A 23496-nucleotide genomic window follows, 5' to 3' on the forward strand; every position below is an offset into this window, starting at 1 on the left:
CAGAGTTCTGAATGTGGAAAAAAGTGAAAAATGATGAAACTGTCCATGTACAAAAAAAATTATTAAAATATGAAGCAAGGGGCGTTTGTTAAAAAAAAAAAATCAGGGAGTAGTTACATCTTATATGAGAGCATCTTCACAAAAAACTAGAAGATCCTAAACCCCTAGCCACATTAACAAATAAGATGGCAAAAATGCCCTATTTTAGCCCCCTCGGAAAGGACGCAAGATGTTAAAAAATTTTTTAAAAATTCAGGAATATAATTTTCATCGCAAAATATGTTTCTGTGAACAGATAACAACCCTACAATTACTATGTAATGAGGAAAAAAATCTAACTAGTTTCATATTTCTACTAGGCCCCTTTGAGTTTTAATGAATTTTAAGCAATTTTGGCCAAAATGCCATTTTTGGCTTCCTATTATGCAAAAAGTATGTCCTTCAGAGGCTTTCTGGCAACAGATTTGAAAAGAGTGGGTATCATTCAGTAAGAATCTGCACACACAACTTTCTAGATAGCTGCAATAAAAAGTTATGGGTCTCTGAAGTTGGGGAAAGAGCCAATTTCGACATGTGGTGTTTTGACATCAATATTTCAAAGGCCTGTAGTTCCAAAACTACAACATAATTGGGGGCTAATATTTTGCATGTGTGGTACAAACATATGATTCTTGATTAGAGAATTTTTTGAGTAAAATCTGAGACGGTGATGTGGGGGAGTTCCTGAAATTTAGGTGAGTTGGCACGGAATGACCCAAGGAGATCAGTTGTAGAAATATTCAAACCGACCGGTCGAACACATTTATGCCATGGTCAAAATTACTGGTCACATTTTTGTATCCCTATTCTGATGGCTGATGTGAACATTACCTGAAGCTGATGGCTTGTATTTGCATGATTGGCTGCATAGATAATTGCATGAGTGAGTCAGTGTACAGTAGGGCCCGCCCTACTGTACACTGACTCACTCATGCAATTATCTATGCAGCCAATCATGCAAATACAAGCCATCAGCTTCAGGTAATGTTCACATCAGCCATCAGAATAGGGATACAAAAATGTGACCAGTAATTTTGACCATGGCATAAATGTGTTCGACCGGTCGGTTTGAATATTTCTACAACTGATCTCCTTGGATTTTCATGCACAACCAGTGTTCTCCCCAGGATTAAAATAAAGTCCTAACTTTTTGTGCAGCCCGTTGGTGTGCAGGGGGAGCCCATTTGGTGGCATCTGGTGACTTAGGAGCATTTTATGGTGGTACTGAGTCACTTTTTACTGTTAACATGGTTGAAAATGTTGCTACACAACAAGTGGAGGTCAGTGATACTGTGGTTTGCAGCATGGGGTTCACATGAGCAATAAATAAAAAGTCATCTGACAATGTATATAATGTTTTATTACCTGAACCACTGCCACAACACCACTAACCAAAAGTTTAAATCAGTTCTGTTTTTTGTGCAGATTGCATTTACTGCACAAATGCCCTTTATACTTAGGCCTACTTAATACTTCAAACACCAAAAAAAGACCTTAAAATAAATGTTTGAATATGTTTCAGCTTGCCAAAGGCAAGCACACTATTCTTAAGTTTACTTATTCTGCCTTATTCCGACACGTTTTTTGGATCCACTCCTCCTCCTAGAGCGTTCGAGATAGAGATACCGTTCCAACTCTGAGACGTCTGGCCCAAAGTGGTGTAGTGTGCTTGTATACAGCTTTTGGATCAACGCGCCCGTTCTCTTGTTCTTGTCGTTTTTCTTTTGTTTTTTTCCCCCCATACAGAATGAATAGGACTCATGAATCGAGTCGTCCAACTCGGACACACTCCATCGCAGATGCACCAAACCTCATGTGATACTTCAGGCCAACTCCCCTGACACATATGCAATCGGTTCTGACCCACACTCATTTTTCCTTTCTTTTTGCTCATCCCTTTTTCCTCCATAGGCTTGCACTGATTTTTGGCCCCATTGAAAATGAATGTTGTTTCAGGAGAAAAACTTTCACTCTCCATCAATTTTTTTAACCAAATGACCAAACTTCAAGAAACTTCACTTGATGCCTCAGGCCAAGTCCCCGCACAGATCCATCCCCTCATCTGAGACCTGCACTCGTCTTTTCCTTGGTTTTCATGCATCTCTTTTTACCTCCATAGGCTTCCATTGATTTTTGGCCCCATTCAAATGAATGGAGTTTTGCTAGGTAACACTTCACCACACATCCACCAAACTTCATACGGCACCTCAGGCCAAATCACCCATCACACACATGATATCGGTTCTGACCCGCACTCGTCTTTGTCTTGCCTTTCATCCATCCATTTTTTCTCCATTTTGCCACTAATCAATGGAAGCTTGACTGAGTCATTCCTCCCTTCCTCCACAGGTGATGATGCATTTGGCAAAGATCGGCTCATTTGAGACTTTGACAGCAAATCAACTTCAACTCAATGGCCACTTTATTAGGAATACTTACACGCACACACGATAGCAATTAGCATATAAGCATTCACATGTTACCATGCTAGCAGTTAGCATGTTACCCATTATAATATCATGCCTGCTGTTAGCTCGCGAGTTGTTAGCATGTTCACCATTAGCATGTTATCATGAGAGCTGTTAACATGTTAGGATTAGCATGGTAGCATGCAGAGTTCGCATGCTTGCTGTTAGCGAGTTCGCCTGAACATGTTAGCATGCTAGCTGTTAGCATGCTAAAAGTTAACATACTAGCCATTAGCATGTTAGCCTGTTAACATGATAGCTGTCAACATATTAGCCTTAAAAGTGTTAGAATTTTTAAAAATAGCATGTTAATCATTAGCATGTTAAAATGCTAGCTGTTAGCATGTTATCTATTAGCATGTTAACATGCTAGCTTTTAGCATGTTAATATGCTGTTAGCATGTTAATATGCTAACTGTTAGCATGCTAGTTACTGTTAGCTACTTCCGTTTACTTGCATTGCCGTTCGGCCTGAGTGCAAACGTGCGTTTGGGAATTTCCAAAGAAGAACCATGCCTTATTGTTGTGCAGTGAACTGTAACAACGGGACCAGTTCAGGAAGAAGTTTTTACCTTTTTCCGAAAAAAGGAGAAGAGATGGAGCGAGCGGGCTGGCTTTTTCCGAAAAAAGGAGAACAGGCAGAGCGAGCGGGTTGGCTTTTTCCGAAAAAGGAGACAAGGCAGAGAGTGGATTGTGTGCATGAAACAAAATCAAGCAGTCAAAGAAGAAACAGACCAGCAATGCTCAAGCAAAAAGGAAAAGATTAGAGGTAAACATTTTTACTTTTGCTTGCAATTGACAAGTCAAGAATCCTGAGGGACCCTGTACAATCATTGTGGAAATGAGACAAAGGGATATTTCCTCACTTAGAGTAGGCTATAAATAGTATAATACCGCAGATGGCAGGCTAATGTGGCCTACCTGCACACTGTCAAATAATCATTACCTATATCCACTAGGGAGGGCGGTTTAATTATTCTTCAAAAGGGCTCTTATTTAGTATTACGATGAAAATAAGAATTTATCATAACTACCAGGATAAATAGTTTGGGCGCGAGTCTTGTTGAGGTCCGGGGTCACCGCGATCAGAGTCAGCCGACTTGCTGTCCGATTCCGAGGCTGCACAGTCAAACCAGTGAGCCACATTCACCAATTGCTTCGCAACGGCCCTAGGTTCATACATATATGGTTTCACCTCTCGATATTTAATTTGGAGAGTTACGACTTCAAAATCACTATCGCTTTCAGACATTTTACACAACCTCTCACGACCAAAGTTCGTACACGTGTGCTCAGTTCGCAAGTAAACACAGCTGCTCTCGGTCTGTTTGGCTTGAATGACGTCACAACGACTGTCCCCTGGTGGTGAAAGTGCACATAAGTGAGATGCAAACAAACCTCCGGAAATTGGGCAAAACAGTATATTTTAACCATTTTATTCAATTTTAGGGTGCAAATTAGACACCAGGAAGATTGAATTAGCTTTTTGGGTCGTTCTTCTAGACAATAAAGTTGATAATTCTACGTTTCACCACCGACCGTTGCCTATGACCTTTAAAGCCCAAAGTCGGCAAAATACTTACGGAATGAATGGGTTCGATTTGTACGGACAAAAAGAGGCAAACTCCAAGCCAACAGGACAGTTTGGCATCTGCTCCATACATTTTGAAAAAGATAAATTTGTGAGGTAGATTCACATAGAAAGATTTGAGCCAGGTCTGGTACATGGAGCAGCTCCTATGATCTGGAAACAAAAAAAAGTCAGAAGCGCCATCCCAAAGAGCTCACCACACAGGAAGTGTCAAGCTTGTGTTTAACCTGTTGCTTGAATTTATTAGTTGTCCTGAATCTTGTCCTTTTCACTGATAGCAGTTCTGAATTTTTATACAAGGCTAAATAATGGCAGTAATTAAGCACGCACTTTCAGTACTGGAGATGGCAGGAGTGGATGGCACGTTGTGCCATATGCAGTGTGTGCAGTGAGCGTGTGCGCAACAGCTAGGAATTTGTTAGGATTCACCCCCAAAACTAAGCTGTTCTAAAACTACCAACCTTTTCTGGTTTTAAAAGCATTAATTAAGACCATGTAGACCCTTTCTATTTTGTGCTACAACATTAAGTACAGGTGTGTGCACGTGCGTGTGGAGATGGCAGGGGAGTCAGTAGGCAATTGCCATTACTTATTTTTTTACTAAAATTCAGATGCTGTAGTTGGAGAAGGTGGAAAGGCTGTTTCTGCTTGTGCCTGATGCAGTATTTGAAGGAGGAGCTGCTATTTGTAATACAGTAGACACAGACAGGGCCGCTGACAGCTTTGGCTGGGCCCGGGACAAAATGCTCTGAATGGCCCCCCCCAACGCCATTAAATGTATTCCGTTACGCCCCAAGCCTGCATGCGACAGCCCCCGCAATGCCTTCCTAAACTCGTGGATAGTCTACTATAATCACGCGATTGGGGTGCTCTTGAAGGAGCAGCGATGGACGGGGGATTTCGGGCAGGGCTGGGGGCAAACATAGTATACTGTGCGTGCGTACTGTCCAGTGTGAAAAGCAGAGAACAACACACCGCTCGAGAAACGGCGGGATATGATTGCGGGCTAATGTGAATATTCTTAGCTTCAATCAGATATATGAAACACAATGTTATTATTGCAGGCTAATGTGAATATTCTTAGCTTCAATCAGATATATGAAACACAATGTTATTAAGCCGTTGTGGTTATGAAATGATTCAATGCCCTGTGCGTTTGATATGGTGTTCAGTGTGACTTGCTCTCCCCTCGTTTGTAACATGAATTGCGTGCCACGCGTGCCTTGGTTGGGGTTACTTTACGGGGCTGGAAAAAGTTGGCTGTGTCTTACCTGGCTCAGCTGCCCCACTGCCTTTGCTAGTACCTGCTGCATCATCCGAATCTTTTTTAAAATATTTATGCAGTGAGCCCCTGAGTCTCTTGGTTTCTTCCTCTCTTTTTCTCTTTTCTTTTCTGTGCTCCTGACTTGTGCATGTTGGCAAATGGCATGCACGCTGATTGTCGAAGCGCTATGATCGAACGATGTCGTTTTTTTTCCCCTTAATCAAAAAAGTCAGACCAAACCATTTTTGCATTAGGGGTGGTAGGGGGTTCTTGACGCCTTTTTCAAAGACAATAAAGGCAAAAGATCTAGAAATCATTTATTGAATGCAAATATAGCACATTTCTCCCCCAAATCAACACATTTTGAAATGGAGCTGCACGATTATGGAAAAAATGATAATCACAATTATCTTGATCAAAATTGTAATCACGATTAATTAATCACAATTATTCTTGAGGTTAGGGAAATCACTTAAATTTTATTTCACTATATTCAAACAAACAATATGAACAGCTTTCAGTGCAGAATGAAATTTAAAAGAGAAATTCTGATTTCCAAATGACAAATAAATGAAATTTATCCAAGAAATTACCAAAGGATGAAGGAACTGAAAACTCAATTGCAACAAATATAGCTGCAAGCAGCAATGTGGGGGCCAAGCAGAATATGAGCCTAGTCGTCAGGCTAGCAGAATGCATTTGGGCCAGACAGATGGTCACGAGCACCCACAAGAAGTTTCATGTCGATATACCATCATTTGACTGAGATACAAGGTAATTTGCTGTTCGACGGCTTCACCATCAAATTTGATTGAATGTGATGGCTGAAATTACTTCAAATGTACTAGGTGTGTGTGTGTGTGTGTGTGTGCTAAAAGACTGCTGAGATATGAGCTCAATGGCATATGAGCCAAAACACATTTTGTATAGTTACAGCGCCCCCTAATGGCCAATGTGTACCAAATTTGGCATGGGCCCTTTTGGAGGGGTGGCGCATAATCCCAGCAAGTTTGGTTAAGAAACGTCAAAGGGCTGCCGAGATATGAGCTCACTTCCTGTTTGGCATCTTCGCAGCTGCGTTTCATTGGCTGCTGCGGCCAAACAGTTTTAAAATTTCAAAACACTGAGCATAACTTTTGTGCAGCTTGGTCCAATGATGCTATATACCAAGTCTGGGAAAAATTGGTCAAAAATTGAGGGAGGAGTAGCAATTTAATTGATTTTAACAAAATTCAAAATGGCGGAAAATCTACCGAGTGGAATATGACGACATACGGCGCATTGGATTCGTTTTGACCGAAGGATTCCAGCGATACTAAGATTTTGACGATCAGACGTACGGTACAAAAGTAAGAACCAGAAATGTACTTCCAACTTTGACCTGTTGGTGGCGCTAGAGAGTTTGAGGTGGTGAGTTGAAATTTGCTGACAAGAACCTTGAGGCAGCCTAGAATCAGTGTGCCAAATTTCACAACCTCGCGTCAGACGGTTCTATGGGATGTCATAGAATTTCATTGATTTTAACAAAATTCAAAATGGCGGAAAATCCTCAAGGCAGAATATGACGTCATAGAGTGCGATGGATTCATCTTGACCCAAGGATTCCAGAGATAGTGGAATTTTGTTTCTACCCAAAACACATCATGAGATATGAGCCAAAAGTAATTTTTCCTAGTTATAGCGCCCCCTAGCGGCCAATTTGTTCCAAATTTTTTGTGGGCCTTTTTGGAGGGGTGGGGCATAATGCCACCAAGTTTCGTTAAGATACGCCAAAGGGCAGCCGAGATATGAGCACACTTCCTGTTTCGTGTCTGCACAGCCAAATTTGATTGGCTGCCATGGCCAAACGCTTGTGAAATTCAAAACACTGAGCATAACTTTTGTGCGGCTTGGTCCAGTTATGCTATGTACCAAGTTTGGGAGAAATTGGTCAAAAATTGAGGGAGGAGTAGCATTTTAATTGATTTTCACAAAATTCAAAATGGCGTCATAGGGTGCGTTGGATTTATCTTGGCCCAAGGATTACAGGGATACCAAGTTTTTGAAAATCCGACCAACGGTTCAAAAGTTACAAGCAGAAATGTACCTGCGACTTTGACCTGTTGGTGGCGCTAGAGGCTTTGAGGTAGAGCCCTGAAATTTGCTGAGAGGAATGTTGAGACTGTCTAGAATCAGTGTGCAAAATTTCCCAACTTTTTACCAGACGGTTCTATGGGCTGCCATAGACTTGCAGAGGCGGAAGAACGTTGAATAATAAGAAACAGTAGAAACCCTATGGGTGCCTGCGCAGCTTCGCTGCTTGGCCCCCAATTACATAGCATTATACTGAGGCCTACAAGTTTTTAGCTAGAAAGACCAGCCTATCAACATGCTCTGGCTTTAAACAGGTCACAACATTGCCTCCAGTGCTAAATACGCTCAATCTGTTACCTACTCTCACGCTATCACCCCTTGAAGAAGATACCGCCAGTGTTGCCAGACACTGCTGACGTTTTCCAGCCCAAAATATGTTCAAATCCGCTAAAATGCACTTAAAACCGCCCAATCTGGCAACACTGGATACCGCTGCACTGAAGCTCTGCGCACTTGGCTGGCTTGCTTGCTTATTTAGGCGGAGTAATGAAACCTTACATGCGTCGGTTCGCCCCCTAATGGTTTGGCGGAGTACTGGTCAAAAAGTGCTTGATCAGATATGCAGCAGAGCTCGCATTTTAAATGGAAATAAATCGTGATTTTCATTTAATTTAATCGTGGCAGCCAAAATCACAATTTTCGATTAAATTTGATTAATTGTGCAGCCCTATTTTGAAATGAAATAATCGCAACTTCATGAGAGCGCAGTTCTGGGCCCTCCCCATTCCTGGTCCCGGGACAACATACCCGTTTGTCCCCCCCCCCCGTCGGCGGTCCTGGACACAGATGCATCGGCTGTTTTGGCTATAGCACACTCAGATGAAATACCGAAAGGAGAAGAGAGAGGTTGTTTAGACAGTTTATTTTGTTTACAGGCAGTATTTGATGGAAATGATGTGTTAATAGCAGGCTACCTGAAGATACAGTTGTAACTGAACAGCAGACATTTTGCTCATGTTGAGAATTTTTCAGAGCCTATAAATACAGAAAAAAAAAAACCCGATGAGTTAGTTGAGAGAGATAACAGGATGGGGTGTCCATTCATTCAATACTGAAATCATGCTTTCAGATGCAATATAACGTCACACGTGTTTCAATGGACAAAAAGGCAATGACAAGATTCAGAAATACACAGGGAAGTTTATCACAGTGTGATAAATTACAAGTTACAAATTAATCTTGCAATGGCCTTTTCCTTTGTGCCCATTCCGTGATTATTGTAGGGACTTTACCTTAAAATTTCAAACAGGTTCAATTCACCTTAAAATCAGCTCTCTGTAAAGGGACACCACAAGATGATCATATGTTTTGTAATTTTGAAAAAAAAAAATTCTGGTTGCAGAGATAGTGATTTTAGTAAAAATAAAATAAAAAATAAAACACCGGTAATTGGGCATTGACCCCCCCCCCAACACATACACACCTCTACTTAATGTTGTAGCACAAAATAGAAAGGGTCTACATGGTCCTAACTGGTACTGTTAGAACCAGAAAAGGTTGTAGTTTTTATGAGCAACTTGGCTTTGGAAATGAATCCTAACAAATTCCTGGCTGCGCTCACTGCGCACAGTGCATATAGCACAACGCACCATCCACTCCTGCCATCTCCAGTACTGAAAGTGAAAATGCCGAATTACTGCCATTATTTAGTCTTGTGTCTACCAAGTGAGGTTACAAAGATGTAGAGATGAAAGTGGAGCAAAGAAAAAAAATCCTGAACTTTTGAAAGGTCAAACTAAGATTTTGTGTGTGTGTGTGTGGGGGGGGACGTCCCCTGAAAAAATTTTAACACGCAAAACCCTGCATTCTAGTGCATTTTAGTACTTATTTTCACTAAAACAAGTTATAACTTTTAAGCCTTTTTCTTTCATGTACATTAATGATTAACATGTCAAAAATATCAAATTTAATTCCCCTAATTAAGGAGTAATTTTCAGGAGTGCATTTAGAAAACGCGGTGATTTTCCTGCTACACAGTTCATTACTTTGAAAAATATCAGACAGTTGAAGGTAAACTCAGCAAAATCCCAAAACAGTACTGTTAAAAAGTAAAGGTCTGTTAGAGTTTCTAAAGCTTTCAGGTTTCAATGTTGGGGATATTGAGCCTTGTTTATCAATCTTTTAGTAGAGTTGTGCGTTTGCATAAGCTAAAGTGAACTAAAAATTTCCAATTCATATTTATGCGAGTTGAAGCCAATTGTTTACATTAGTTCGTATGGTCTGTAAATTTAAACACACCAATGAATACCAAATTTCTCGTGTAAATCAGGAGCATAGCTAGGATTTTTCGGGGGGGGGGGGTCCACACACTGACTGGCAGCCTGAGTACATTATGTAACAAAAAATAATTGCCATTGCTAGTTTTAGGCAGCTCAGAAACCGGCTCTTCCATTATTGCTGTTTCTTCTACGTTTTCTTGATGTTGTGTTCTAGAAACGGCACTAAAACTTAGCTTCGAAACCACAAAATGCAACTTTGATGAAAAAAATATATAATAAATTGCTTACCTCTCTTCACATCAAAAGAAGGAGGAAAGTTTTGCTTGTTTTGACATGGCGAATTAACATGAGGAAATACTTGTAATTTGCAACTAAAAAGACTGCAGCTACAGTACACTGGCAGCTTGAACATGCTTTTTAGTGCGATTGCGTTGCGCTTGCGCAGAACGGTGTCAGTCCTGCGCGCCTTAGCTCGTGCACCTGAAGGTGCGCCTTGGCGCGCACGCCTAACAAGCTCCGGCACGCGCGACATTAACAAAGAACACCTGTCTTTAATCAATGAACTATGTTTGGGCTATTTAAGGACCGCGCCCATGCAAGGACGATGCAAAGTATTACGCTGCGTCTAGGAACGCGAAAAATCAAAAAAATAAATTTCTCCATTCGGAAAACCGGAGATTTTCAAGAGTTTTGTCAAATATCCAGATTTCCGGGTAAATCCGGAAGACTTTCATCCCTGATTAATTATTAACATGTCAAATATCAAATTTAATTCCCTTAGTTAATGAGTAATTTTCAAGAGTGCATTGTTCTAAATTCAGAATTTTCACTATTGTATGTCAAAACTTACATAAAGTGATGCTGTCACATCTTATGTGCAATACTGCATATATGTTTAGAAAATAATTCAACTGATATTAAATAGTTCACACTTTCATGAAATTTAATTGATTCAATATCAAAAGTCTTACTCATACAGTATATTTATTGTAACAGTAAACTCATTCAGAACAGAAAAGATAAATCAGCCACATTATCTATTATCAAAAAATATTTTCTTATTATCATGCCACTTTAAAGATTTCAAACTATTAATAATGCACTAAAACTTAACTGGTTTGAACCGATTGTGTGTGTGTGGTGTGTGTGTGCGCGCGTGCGTGTGTGAGAGAGAGTGTACGTGTGAGACATGGAATGCACTGCAAAGTTCATAGTTTTGTAAAAACCAAAAGACGACAGTCTGCTAGGGTAAGTGAAAACCAGCTGTGAAACGGACACCACTAAATCTAGACCCTCTTCTTCTTTGGTTGTTCCACAGTCTTACAGCTGTTTTGTTTTCCCTTGCGCTTTCCCCAAATGGCTTTAATATTTTTTGCTATGCTATGAACGGACTGTCTTGTCTTGGGTTGAGAGGCTGGATTTGGCAGTGCCTTTTCCTCTCCCTGAGTTTTTTTAGCATATCTGCCATATGCTGTCTGCATGTGGTAGCAAACAATTTTTTTTTTTTTTTACTCACATTAACACTTCAATACGCCGATACGGTTTACAATATCATGCACGCTCACTAATAACTACTTTTGTGTCATTATCAGTCACGTCAAGTCACTAAGAATTCATTCACAGTTTTCTAAAACTCAACATGGATCTCAAGTACAACAAATTAAGAATAAGAAAAAATTACTTACCACGTGCATAATGCATATCCTGGCCTGTCCACTTTCCTCACATAGTCCGATAAAAAGTCACCGTTTGCATCTTTCTCCTCTAGCCACAACCATTTGAACTTGTTCTTTACCTTTCCTTCTATGCTATGGATATCCGCCGACCTGTCAACTTGTTTGTACATTATTATCGCTTCGGTAAACACATTTCAATAGATAAGGCTCTTCTATTGAGCAAGACAGTTGAAAGGTACACAAAAGACCGCGTTTTCTCAAGCACAATATCGTGATAAAATCTCGTTCACATGACATGAGGTAAGCATAAGGTCTCGTACACACCAGCAAGCACTGCGAGACTACAAAAATGGCGGCATCCTGTCGCCGAACGTAAACAAGCCACGGGATCGCACGAAAAATACATTTCTCCATTCGGAAAACCGGAGATTTTCAAGAGTTTTGTCAAATATCCGGAATTCCGGGTAAATCCGGAAGACTTTCATCTATCAAGATGACAATTACAAAGAGACACTGCTTTATCATAACTGTGAAAGTTGAACACTAAATCAGTAAAAAATAAATAAATAAATAAACTATGATTTGTACCATGTATTAACTTCCTGGGTTCCAGAAAACCACTTGAGCAGCTGTTGCTCTTCTTCTTCCTGAGTGACTTAGCTTGCGTATTCGTCCACCTCTTTCTCCATGGCTACAGGTTCTAAATCGTTCTCAGACAACCAACCAAAGATTGATGACTAATTTGAAGAGCTTTCATGTCTTTCAAAAGGATCAGTATCAAGAACGCACACCATTGCAGAGAATCATATAGCCAGTGGGGACACAAAAGGCGGCAGAAGCACATATGACATCACGCAGCGCCGCTGACCTGTAAACTGCTGCAATCCAAGGGAAAGCATGCCCATATGAATAACGTGTTGTGATATATGTAGACTAATGAGTAACCCTAGTTGACCATTTCCCATTTTGACCCATAATTTCAATGGTAGGCCTTGCCTGGTTGACCACGTCATTTTCTTCAACAAGTTAACAAACTTGAGCATAATTGAACTAAAATCATTTAAAAAAATGTAAGCCATAACGTATGCAACACAGCTGATGGTCATCGACAGTGTGTTTTATAGATAATTTTATATATAAAAGGACATTCCATGGTGGCTGCATTCGAAACAGAAGGTTGCTACCTTGTTGTCTTTGTGCCTTAAGGCAGGACTTTCAACTGAAGGCCAAAAAGGACGTCTGTATTGAATAACCTTTTACAGTAGCGTTGACAGTAACATCAGCACACCATGTAACTAAACCAAAGAGTTAGCTAGTTGGCTAACACAGCCTCACAAAATCATATAAAGCAAATTTATTTGGTTCTCTTTTTACCCCCATTGCTTGAGGAAGCTGCCACACAGATTTATGAGTAACAAGCAGCATTGAGAATACATCGATGTTGCTTTCAGCTGGAGGCAATTTGAAGGCATCATAGAAGACAAGAAACAAGAGTTCAATCAGTTTCAAATGGTCCTTGATGCCTCGCTGTTTTGTTAAGACATCCTGCTGAAGCAGCATTTTCCATTTCAAACACACCCAGCGTGTTCAACATGTCTGCCTCAAAAGAAAATGACGTGTGTGCAAAATACACTGTTAGTAATACAGTTGACAGAACTTCAACGTTAATAAATTACGATATTTAAAATGAGAAAACCAATTTCAGATATTTAAAGGAGAAAACCCATTTAAAATTGTATTTAGTATCCATTTACTTTTGAAATATGCAAAAAAAATAAATAAAAGGTGTTGATGACTTTGGTTTTGATTCATTTTTTGGAAACCAAGACTCCTTCAACTGAAAAATCGACATGCAAAAACAGTCAGTTTAGGAACATCATGACAAATTTTAAAGCATATACGCAGAACCATGGCCTCACTTTTTGTTTATAAATGCCTTGAGACCTCAAGAATGGCACAGGAATAGTTAAGCGTAAACAATAAATCTAATATAGTAATTTTTACGATTAAAGTGATTTATATAGGTAACGGTCTGAGTGCATGACCTTGATGTCCGTGACTTTGCAGCTGGAAGGCTATCAGTCTCATCGCCATTTCCGCTATACTAAAACACAGAGCTGACTGTAACTCCGATCCTCCATTTTGAGCTAATTTATCACCATGCCACATAGATGTGTTGCTGGCGGGTGCAGCAACACGACAGAAGGTGGGTTTCTTGGGGCATGAATACAATGTAATGTTCAAACTGCAAAGACTTGCGGTTGTTGCTAAAATCGGTGACGTCCTGTCCCAGGTTTTAGTAATTGTCTGAGCCAAGCAGTAATGGCGGAGTACTCAGTATGGAGAAAATGGAGAATGAGTGGAGCAGCGGTCTGATTTCTCCACTGGACATGCTTGCCTCAGCAGCAATATCTCACCCTCACATGGAAGAAGCGAATGAATGGAGAACTGAACGAACAACTGAAAATCAGATCGTTTCAAAACGATCGGCCTTCAAGAAGCAAGAACACAGACTGGTAAGAAGCGACGCTCATTTGGATACAAAACACCACTACTTGTTTACCTGCATTTAGATTAATACATGTAACTTGTATTGTGTATTTAAGTTACCGGTATAAGATTATTTAATTTGCTTCAGAATGTGATTGTCTCAGTTCGTCTGATTATTTAATGAGCCCTTTACGTTTTATCAGTGAAAATGCATGCATGTTGCATAAGTTATAACACCTATCCTGTTTAATGAAAGTCAACCCACAATCAACGAATTCAAATCAGTCTTAGTTGAGCAATTCGGTAATGGTATTTTTTACTTTCACCATAAATTTATTTATATGACTTTGGTCTATAGCTGTAAAAGGCCTCGGCCTTAAAACCGGTTGCTGCTGTGACGTCACACAATCAGGGCTGGCTGGCTCAGTGTGGCAGCTTGAATGCCAACTTTGCGGTCGATTTTAACTCTCAAAAATATATATTTTTAAAATTCCCATTTATGCAGCATACAAGAGTCAAGGATGGAGATACTATCCACTCAGAAATGTATTTAAAAATAAAGGTTCTGCGTATCTCCTTTAAGCTAAATTAAGCAAAGAATGCACATAATGGGTGTGATTTTATAACACGGTCTACATTAACAGGTAATTTTTTAAAAGAAAATTACAATAAATACAATTGTCATCAATGGACATCGAATGAACCCCAAATTACACAATGGATCATTAACGCAATTCTGCAGAAAAGGAGCAGCAAGAAATGCAAATCCACCATGAAGGCCAATCAGTCTTTGCAGCTGTGCAGTTACAAATGTAAATTTGAATTAAATTGGCCTAAACTTGGCCAGCGTTGCAAATGTGATGTGTCACAAGATCACCCTCGTTCATTCGTTTCCCTTATAGCATGCTGCATCAATCCACTTAACTAGCTAACACGTTACATTCAGCTACCGCTTTTTATTTTAATCTAGGTTTCCAGGAAACCAAAATATTCACCTGAGTAGCACAGTGATAGGCTAGCGAAGATGATGTATAGGTGTTATTTACCAGCTGGGAGGTCCGTGAGATCTTGAAAGTACTGAGCGAGGCCCTCTGGGCCGAGGTCAGTATTCAAGGCCGAGGTCACGGTATTTCACCATACGGCCCGACCTTAAGCTGGTAAATAATATATTTATTTTTTTCTTTACCAAATTCTAACAGAAAACGAGAGCTCCTGAAAGGGAAAACCAAGCCGAGCCGTGATTTTGAATCCTCATTCACGGCTGTAATGCAACTTGCTTCCTCCTCGGTATACAAGTGCACTTCCATGGCAGGAAAAAAAAAACAACTACATTTTGCCACCTATGTAGTCCCCTATTTAAACAAAATTGAGTCATTCAGGATTCAGCCATGTTTTTGCTTGACGTGAGCAAGTTAGAGGTTTTTAGCTTTCTCCTGAAATGTTTTGTTTTTTATTTTGTCTTCCTCAAGGTAGTAAAACTCGCTTTCGCTGTGAACACTGTCGTTATCGCTATCCATGCTGTAAAATTAATGCTATTTTCAATCCTCATTCACAGCTGTAATGCAAATTGCTTCCTCCTCAGTATACAAGTGCACTTCCATGGCAGGAAAAAAAAAAAAAAAAAGTACATTTTGCCACCTATGTAGTCTCCTATTTATACCAAATTGAGTCATTCAGGATTCAGCCATGTTTTTGCTCGGCATTAGCAAATTACAGGTTTTTAGCTCTCTCCTGAAATGTTTTATTTTATTTCTTCTTCCTCAGGGTAGTAGAACTCGCCTTCACTGTGAAGACTGTCGTTATCACTATCCATGCTGTAAAATTAATGCTATTCTCCTGAGAAATGCTGGCAAAAATTAAGATTTTTGATAATCTTATTAAAAAAAAAAAAAGTTGACAAATGCTACCATGTTTTTTTGTTGTGAACGAGCGAGTCGCCAGAGGTCCATAACTGGGGTCCGTATCATAGGATACGGACCTGCTCGCCAGCCAATCAGAGTGCAGGATTTGGACCGCGAAAAAAATAAAGCTTTTTATTATCTCACAAAGGGAAATGTACATTGTTACAGCAGCAAAATATATAAAGAGAAAAAGATAAGGCAGTGAAGGAATAGTGCAAAAGTACCAAGTATACAAAAAATGATGTATATACACTACTGTTCAAAAGTTTGGGGTCACTTTGAAATTTCCTTATTTTTGAAAGAAAAGCACTGTTCTTTTCAATGAAGATCACTTTAAACTAATCAGAAATACACTCTATACATTGCTAATGTGGTAAATGACTATTCTAGCTGCAAATGTCTGGTTTTTGGTGCAATATCTACATAGGTGTATAGACCCTTTTCAGTCACGTGACCTTTGTAAACGCGACCGCCATTTTGGACATGTAGTGGACTTCGGCTCGAATCGGTTTGAATGCGAGGAAGGCGACAAACATAAAAGAAAAAGGAGTGAGATGCAGAAAACTATTTACTAGTTGTGGCAGCGGGGGCGTGGTCAAGCACCGGTCTGTGACAGGAGGGCGGAGTTGGGGAAGGTAAGTGGCAGAATCGCTTCACCTGAGTGTAATTAACCTGTGTTTTGTGTGTGTTCTCCCCAGTAAACCGCCCTACTTAAGGAGGGAAAGGGAGAGCGAAAGGGAGCTTCTTCGCCGGCAGAGCCGACAGTGTGTGTGTGTGTGTGTGTGTCTGTCTGTCTCTGCCTGCTTACTTTAAAATATTGTTAGACTGAAAAGTTCGGCAATAAAGCCTTGTGAGAACCTTGATCCCTGTCCTGCCGTCCTCTGTGCTCCACCCACACGCTATTCTCGCTACAGTGGTGCCGAAACCCGGGAAACGGTGGCGCATCAGTCCTGCAGCCCCATGGAATCCTCCCCGTTCGCGGACTTGGTCCACGCCCTCGCCACGGCTCAGCAGAGCCAGCACCAGGCACTCGTCATGCTTCGGAAGGAGCAGGAGCGCCGCTTCGAAGCCCTGGTGCTGGCTCAACAGGAAGATCGAGAGGCGTTCCGGCGTCTCCTCGCGTCAGCGGGGTCCACCAGCGCCCCGACCGCAGGCCCGTCTCCCCTCACCTTAACTAAGATGGGCCCGCAGGACGACTCCGAGGCTTTCATCACGTTGTTCGAACAGGTCGCAGAAGCCTCGGGGTGACCAATGGAGCAGCACGCGGCGCGCCTCCTCCCCCTCCTGACGGGAGAGGCGCAGCTGGCCGCACTACAGCTCCCCGCCGATCGCCGGCTGGCCTACGCTGACCTTCGCCGGGCTGTCCTCCAGCGCGTGGGGCGCACGCCGGAGCAGCAGCGCCAGCGCTTCCGCGCGCTGCGGATGGAGGAAGTCGGCAGCCCGTTCGCGTTCGGCCAGCAGCTCCGGGACGCCTGCTGGCGGTGGCTGAGGGCCGAAGATCGCGACGCCGAAGGAATCAATCATCGACCAGGTGGCGCTAGAACAGTTCATCGCCCGCTTACCAGCCGGAACCGCGGAGTGGGTCCAGTGCCACCGCCCGGCGTCGCTGGATCAGGCCGTGGGACTGGCGGAGGATCATCTGGCGGCTGTTCCGGCGGCAGGACAACCACCGACATCGTCTTCTCTCTCCTCTTCTCTCTCTCTTTCTCTCCCCCCTCCTCCCGTGTCCCGTCCTCGCCCCATTCCCCCACCACGGAGGCGAGGGCCGGCTCCACCCCAGCCGGCCCGCCGCACCCGTGGTGCCCTCCCGTTTCTCCCTTCTGTGTCTGTCTCTCCCCCCCTCAGGTGAGTGAGCCTCAGAACACAGCTGCAGAGGGAAGGCCTGGGCTGGTTTGCTGGCGCTGCGGGGAACCGGGCCACCTGCAGCAACAGTGTGCAGCGATGGAGGTGGGGGCGGTGGTTCGGATCCCCGACGCGCCAGAGGCTGCCCTCGATCGGGCCGGAGCGTATCGCATACCGGTAAGTGTACAAGGGGCTACATATCAGGCATTGGTGGATTCAGGCTGCAATCAGACCTCAATCCGCCAAAGCCTGGTGCAAGACGAGGCATTGGGGGAAGCACAAGGAGTGAAGGTGTTGTGTGTGCACGGGGATGTTCACAGCTACCCGTTGGTGTCGGTCCACATATATTTCAGAGGGGAAAAATCAATAGTGAAGGCGGCGGTTAATCCTCGCCTTACCCACTCTTTGATCTTGGGGACTGATTGGCCGGGATTTCGGGGTTTGATGGCACGCCTAGTAAAGAGTGGGTCCTGCCGGTTGATAGGGGAGGGTCCCGGTGTCGCTTTGGCTGGAGCGGCGGTCGCAGAGCTGTCTACGTCATCTCCGTGACAGAGTGAGGAGCCCCCGGCCCCTCCTCTTTCTATTGGGGAATCCCTCGCGGATTTCCCACTGGAACAATCGCGAGACGAGACTCTGCGACACACGTTTGACCAAGTGAGAGTAATCGATGGTCAAACGCTCCAGCCGAACGCCACCCCGCCCTTCCCCTATTTTTCTATTTTGAAGGATAGGTTATACCGAGTGACGCAGGACACTCAGACGAAAGAGCGGGTCACCCAGTTGTTAATTCCAAAGAGCCGCCGGGAATTGGTATTCCAGGCGGCTCACTTTAATCCCATGGCTGGACACCTCGGGCAGGATAAGACACTCGCCCGGATAATGGCCCGATACTATTGGCCGGGGATTCGCGGCGACGTCCGTAAGTGGTGTACGGCGTGCCGCGAATGCCAGTTAGTAAATCCAGCGGCCATTCCAAAAGCGCCCTTGCGCCCCCTACCATTAATCGAGACCCTGTTCGAAAGAATTGGGATGGATCTCGTCGGGCCATTAGACCGGTCAACACATGGGTACCGCTTTATATTGGTTCTGGTGGACTATGCAACGCGATACCCGGAAGCGGTGCCTCTTCGCAATATCTCAGCACGCAGTATTGCAGAGGCCCTCTTCCACGTCATCTCCCGGGTTGGAATCCCGAAAGAGATTCTGACTGACCAGGGCACCTCGTTTATGTCACGAACACTGAGCGAACTGTATGGGCTACTGGGTATTAAGCCGATCCGCACCAGCGTTTATCACCCACAGACGGACGGTTTAGTTGAACGGTTCGATCGCACCCTCAAGAATATTATCAAAAAATTCGTAAGTGAGGACGCACGTAACTGGGAAAAGTGGCTCAAACCCTTGCTGTTTGCAGTGCGAGAGGTCCCCCAAGCCTCCACGGGGTTCTCCCCATTTGAATTATTATATGGGCGTAAGCCGCGCGGCATCTTGGATGTACTGCGGGAAAATTGGGAGGAGGGACCTTCACAGAGCAAAAACGAAATTCAGTATGTTATGGATCTGCGCGCAAAACTCCACACGCTCACCCACCTAACTCAGGAGAATTTGCGCCAGGCCCAGGAACGGCAAACCCGCCTGTACAACAAGGGCACACGCCTTAGAGAGTTCACTCCGGGAGATAAGGTACTCGTCCTGTTGCCCACGTCGAGCTCCAAATTAATCGCCAAGTGGCAAGGACCCTTTGAGGTCACACGGCGAGTCGGGGACATCGACTATGAGGTTAGGCGAACGGACAGGGAGGGGGCACTACAGATCTACCACCTCAATCTGTTAAAACTCTGGAAAGAGGAGGTCCCCGTGGCGTTGGTGTCGGTAGTTCCGGAGAAGGCGGAGCTGGGGCCGGAGATCCAAAAAGGGACATTGGCATCTCGTACCTCTCCGGTCCCCTGTGGAGACCACCTCTCCCCGACCCAACTCACGGAGGTCGCCCAGTTGCAGGCCGAGTTTTCGGATGTATTCTCGCCCCTGCCCGGTCGCACTAACCTCATAGAACACCACATAGAGACACCCCCGGGGGTGGTAGTGCAGAGCCGTCCTTATAGATTACCCGAACACAAAAAAAAGGTAGTTCGGGAAGAACTTCAGGCCATGCTCGAAATGGGCATCGTCGAGGAGTCCCACAGTGACTGGAGCAGCCCGGTGGTCTTAGTTCCTAAGGCCGACGGCTCGGTCCGGTTCTGTGTGGACTATAGAAAAGTCAACGCGGTGTCTAAATTCGACGCGTACCCAATGCCTCGTATTGATGAGCTGCTCGATCGACTAGGCACGGCTCGCTTTTACTCGACACTGGATTTGACGAAGGGATATTGGCAGATCCCCTTGACTCCATTATCCCGGGAGAAAACAGCCTTTTCCACACCGTTCAGCTTACACCAGTTCGTCACACTTCCGTTTGGGCTGTTTGGGGCGCCCGCTACGTTTCAGCGGCTGATGGACCCACGCCACCTACGCAGCTGCGTACCTAGACAACATCATTATTTATAGTAATGACTGGCAGCGGCACCTGCAACACCTGAGGGCCGTCCTTAGGTCGCGGAGGTGGGCGGGGCTCACTGCCAACCCGAAGAAGTGTGCGATTGGGCAGGTGGAAGTATGGTATCTGGGCTTCCACTTGGGTAACGGGCAGGTGCGTCCCCAAATTAATAAGACAGCAGCGATTGCGGCCTGCCCGAGACCCAAGACCAAAAAGGGGGTGAGACAGTTCCTGGGGCTGGCTGGCTATTATCGTAGGTTTATACCTAATTATTCGGACGTCACCAGCCCGCTGACTGACCTCACTAAAAAGGGGGCGCCAGATCCGGTCCAGTGGACGGAGCAGTGCCAGCGGGCTTTCTTTGAGGTAAAGGCTGCACTGTGTGGGGGGCCACTTTTGCACTCCCCTGACTTCTCTCTCCCTTTTTTGTTACAGACGGATGCGTCGAACAGAGGGCTGGGGGCCGTTTTGTCCCAGCAGGTGGGGGGAGAGGACCACCCAGTGTTATACATCAGCCGGAAGCTGTCAGTGCGTGAGGGGCGCTACAGCGCCATTGAGAAAGAGTGCCTGGCCATCAAGTGGGCGGTCCTCGCCCTCCGTTACTACCTGCTGGGGCGCTCTTTCACCCTCTGTTCGGACCACGCGCCCCTCCAGTGGCTCCACCGCATGAAGGATGCCAACGCGCGGATCACCCGTTGGTATCTGGCGCTCCAACCTTTCAACTTCAAGGTGGTCCACAGGCCGGGGGCGCAGATGGTCGTGGCGGACTTCCTCTCCCGTCAAGGGGGGGGGGAGTCGGCTGCGGGCCGGATGGGCGCCCAGCCTGAGTCGGGCGGTGGGGGTATGTGGCAGCGGGGGCGTGGTCAAGCGCCGGTCTGTGACAGGAGGGCGGAGTTGGGGAAGGTAAGTGGCAGAATCGCTTCACCTGAGTGTAATTAACCTGCGTTTTGTGTGTGTTCTCCCCAGTAAACCGCCCTACTTAAGGAGGGAAAGGGAGAGCGGAAGGGAGCTTCTTCGCCGGCAGAGCTGACAGTGTGTGTGTGTGTGTGTGTGTGTGTGTGTGTCTCTGCCTGCTTACTTTAAAATATTGTTAGACTGAAAAGTTCGGCAATAAAGCCTTGTGAGAACCTTGATCCCTGTCCTGCCGTCCTCTGTGCTCCACCCACACGCTATTCTCGCTACACTAGTTTACTGTAATTATGATCTGGCAGCTATTTACACCGGATCCAGTGTAAATAGCTGCCGGAGCCAACGTCCAAGGTTCCGGAGCGCGCTAGCTTGCGGCCGGCCAGAGCGCGCTCCGGAACCTCGGACATTGGCTCCGGCAGCTATTTACACTGGATCCGGTGTAAATAGCTGCCAGGTCATAATTACAGTAAACTAGAATGGAATGTTAACAGCAATGTAATGCCTTTTCTGGCTAATTTTATTCGTCTTACCTCCAACAAAGTGGTCACTACACAAGCGTTGGTATGCCGCTATCCATCTTCTCCGTCGGTCAGCATCTACCGGGATCCGATAAAATGATAACCCTTGCCTTGTTTGTTGATGGTTACTACATCCAGGTGCACAACAATATAGTGGCATGATGGAAGTCTTGCTGAAAATAAACACTTTCTTTGCTGCCGTTCCTCAATGTTGGCTGTGGTAAACTACTGGTAGTACATGTCCAAAATGGCGGCCGCATTTGTCGTGACGTCACGTGAAAAGGGTCCATAGAGGCCCATTTCCAGCAACTATCACTCCAGTGTTCTAATGGTACAATGTGTTTGCTCATTGCCTCAGAAGGCTAATGGATGGTTAGAAAACCCTTGTACAATCATATTAGCACTGCTGAAAACAGTTTAGCTCTTTAGAGAAGCTATAAAACTGACCTTCCTTTGAGCAGATTGAGTTTCTGGAACATCACATTTGTGGGGTCGATTAAATGTTCAAAATGGCCAGAAAAATGTCTTGACTATATTTTCTATTCATTTTACAACTTATGGTGGTAAATAAGTGTGTGACTTTTCATGGAAAACACAAAATTGTCTGGGAGACCCCACACTTTTGAACGGTAGTGTATAAAAGAAATAAACTACAAATTTAGAGATAAAAAAAATTAACAAATTTGCATAAATTAACAGGTTTGCAGATATACAGTTAACATAAGTGTATTACAAAGGTGGTATTGCACAGGTATTATTACCAGTATTACCCAGATAGTATTGCACAAGTCGGTAATATGTTAACTGAAAACATATTGGTGTGTTATTACCCTAACGACTTTAACATATTGGCATATACGGAATTCAGGTCATAGGCATGGCCACCTTTGTCGCAGGAGCAACATGGACTACAATCATCAAAGGTATTCAAAATAGTTAAAATGTCCTTACCTGAGAACTACTACAATTGGGCTTTCACTTCCAGTCACAACCATCAGGCCTTTCCAAATCATCAAGGCCGAAGACACGATCATACCAAAATTCAGTACCTGGTAGTACAGCTGAAAAGCACATCAGTGTCAGTTATAGCACTCATATAACGACAAAGAGCATCGGCTAATCCTTCAGCATTTCACATGGTTATAAATTAGGCTCACAAACAATAACGTTCAGGCACACTATCAATCCACTTGTAAGGTAAATAGTCAGCAAGCTAACTTCCTGCTTCAAGTGATGTTTGTATGGATATGAAGTTTCACAATTTTAGCCACCAATCATTTAAATATGATTAAAATACGTTATACAGCGGAGTTTAGATTTCGGCGCTGATCTGTTGTTGAGCTGACGTGTTCCAAGTCATTCAGCGTATCAATGCTCCGTTAGCGAATCTTTTGAGTACCCACCTGGCGCTTATTCATTCGCCGAACATCATCGAGAAAGTCTAAAGACAGCATTTCGTCAAAGAAATATATAAACTTATCACTTTAATTATAAACAGTCTCTTAAAAAAAAAAAAAAAGCTAAATTATACGACTACTCTTCCTGCGTTTGACTCGCGGATGCAAGTTGCAATTCCCAACCTCCAACCAGTAAAAGCCGAAGAAAACGGCCCATCAACTTGAAATTCCTACTTATCAACTTAGGCCAGTCTTCTCAACTACGGGTTCCTTCCCTCGACTTCGAATGTCGAATACGCCGAGGTCGAAATTGACGTCATTCCAACCTAGGCAACTCAAAAGCAGCCCATCTCCTGGGAACCAATGAGCTCTATATAAGCAAAGGCTCGTCAGAGTGAAAGCCAGCTGGCCGCCATCTTACCACTCCTATAGCAGAGCGGAACTGTTATTTAGACTGCTGGAAGCTACACAAAATTGGACAAGTAATGTATGTAGTTGGTGAGAAAAATTAGAAGA

At 43.9% G+C, this 23496-nt stretch overlaps 1 protein-coding gene across 1 annotated transcript in view; it reads right to left on the reverse strand.

Moving 5' to 3' along the window:
• Positions 1-23188, reverse strand: part of sec11a (SEC11 homolog A, signal peptidase complex subunit) — a 56556-nt gene extending 33368 nt beyond the window's left edge. The window contains exons 1-2 of the mRNA XM_060922982.1: positions 22987-23188; positions 22535-22644 (exon numbers count right to left, since the gene is read on the reverse strand). Of these exons, the coding sequence (XP_060778965.1) occupies positions 22535-22644; positions 22987-23037 (161 nt within the window). The 5' untranslated portion in view covers positions 23038-23188. The remainder of the gene's footprint in view (positions 1-22534; positions 22645-22986) is intronic.
• Positions 23189-23496: the final 308 nt, after the last annotated feature.

This window comes from Neoarius graeffei, chromosome 6 (genome assembly GCF_027579695.1).
Source record: "Neoarius graeffei isolate fNeoGra1 chromosome 6, fNeoGra1.pri, whole genome shotgun sequence".
Lineage (NCBI taxonomy): Eukaryota > Metazoa > Chordata > Actinopteri > Siluriformes > Ariidae > Neoarius > Neoarius graeffei.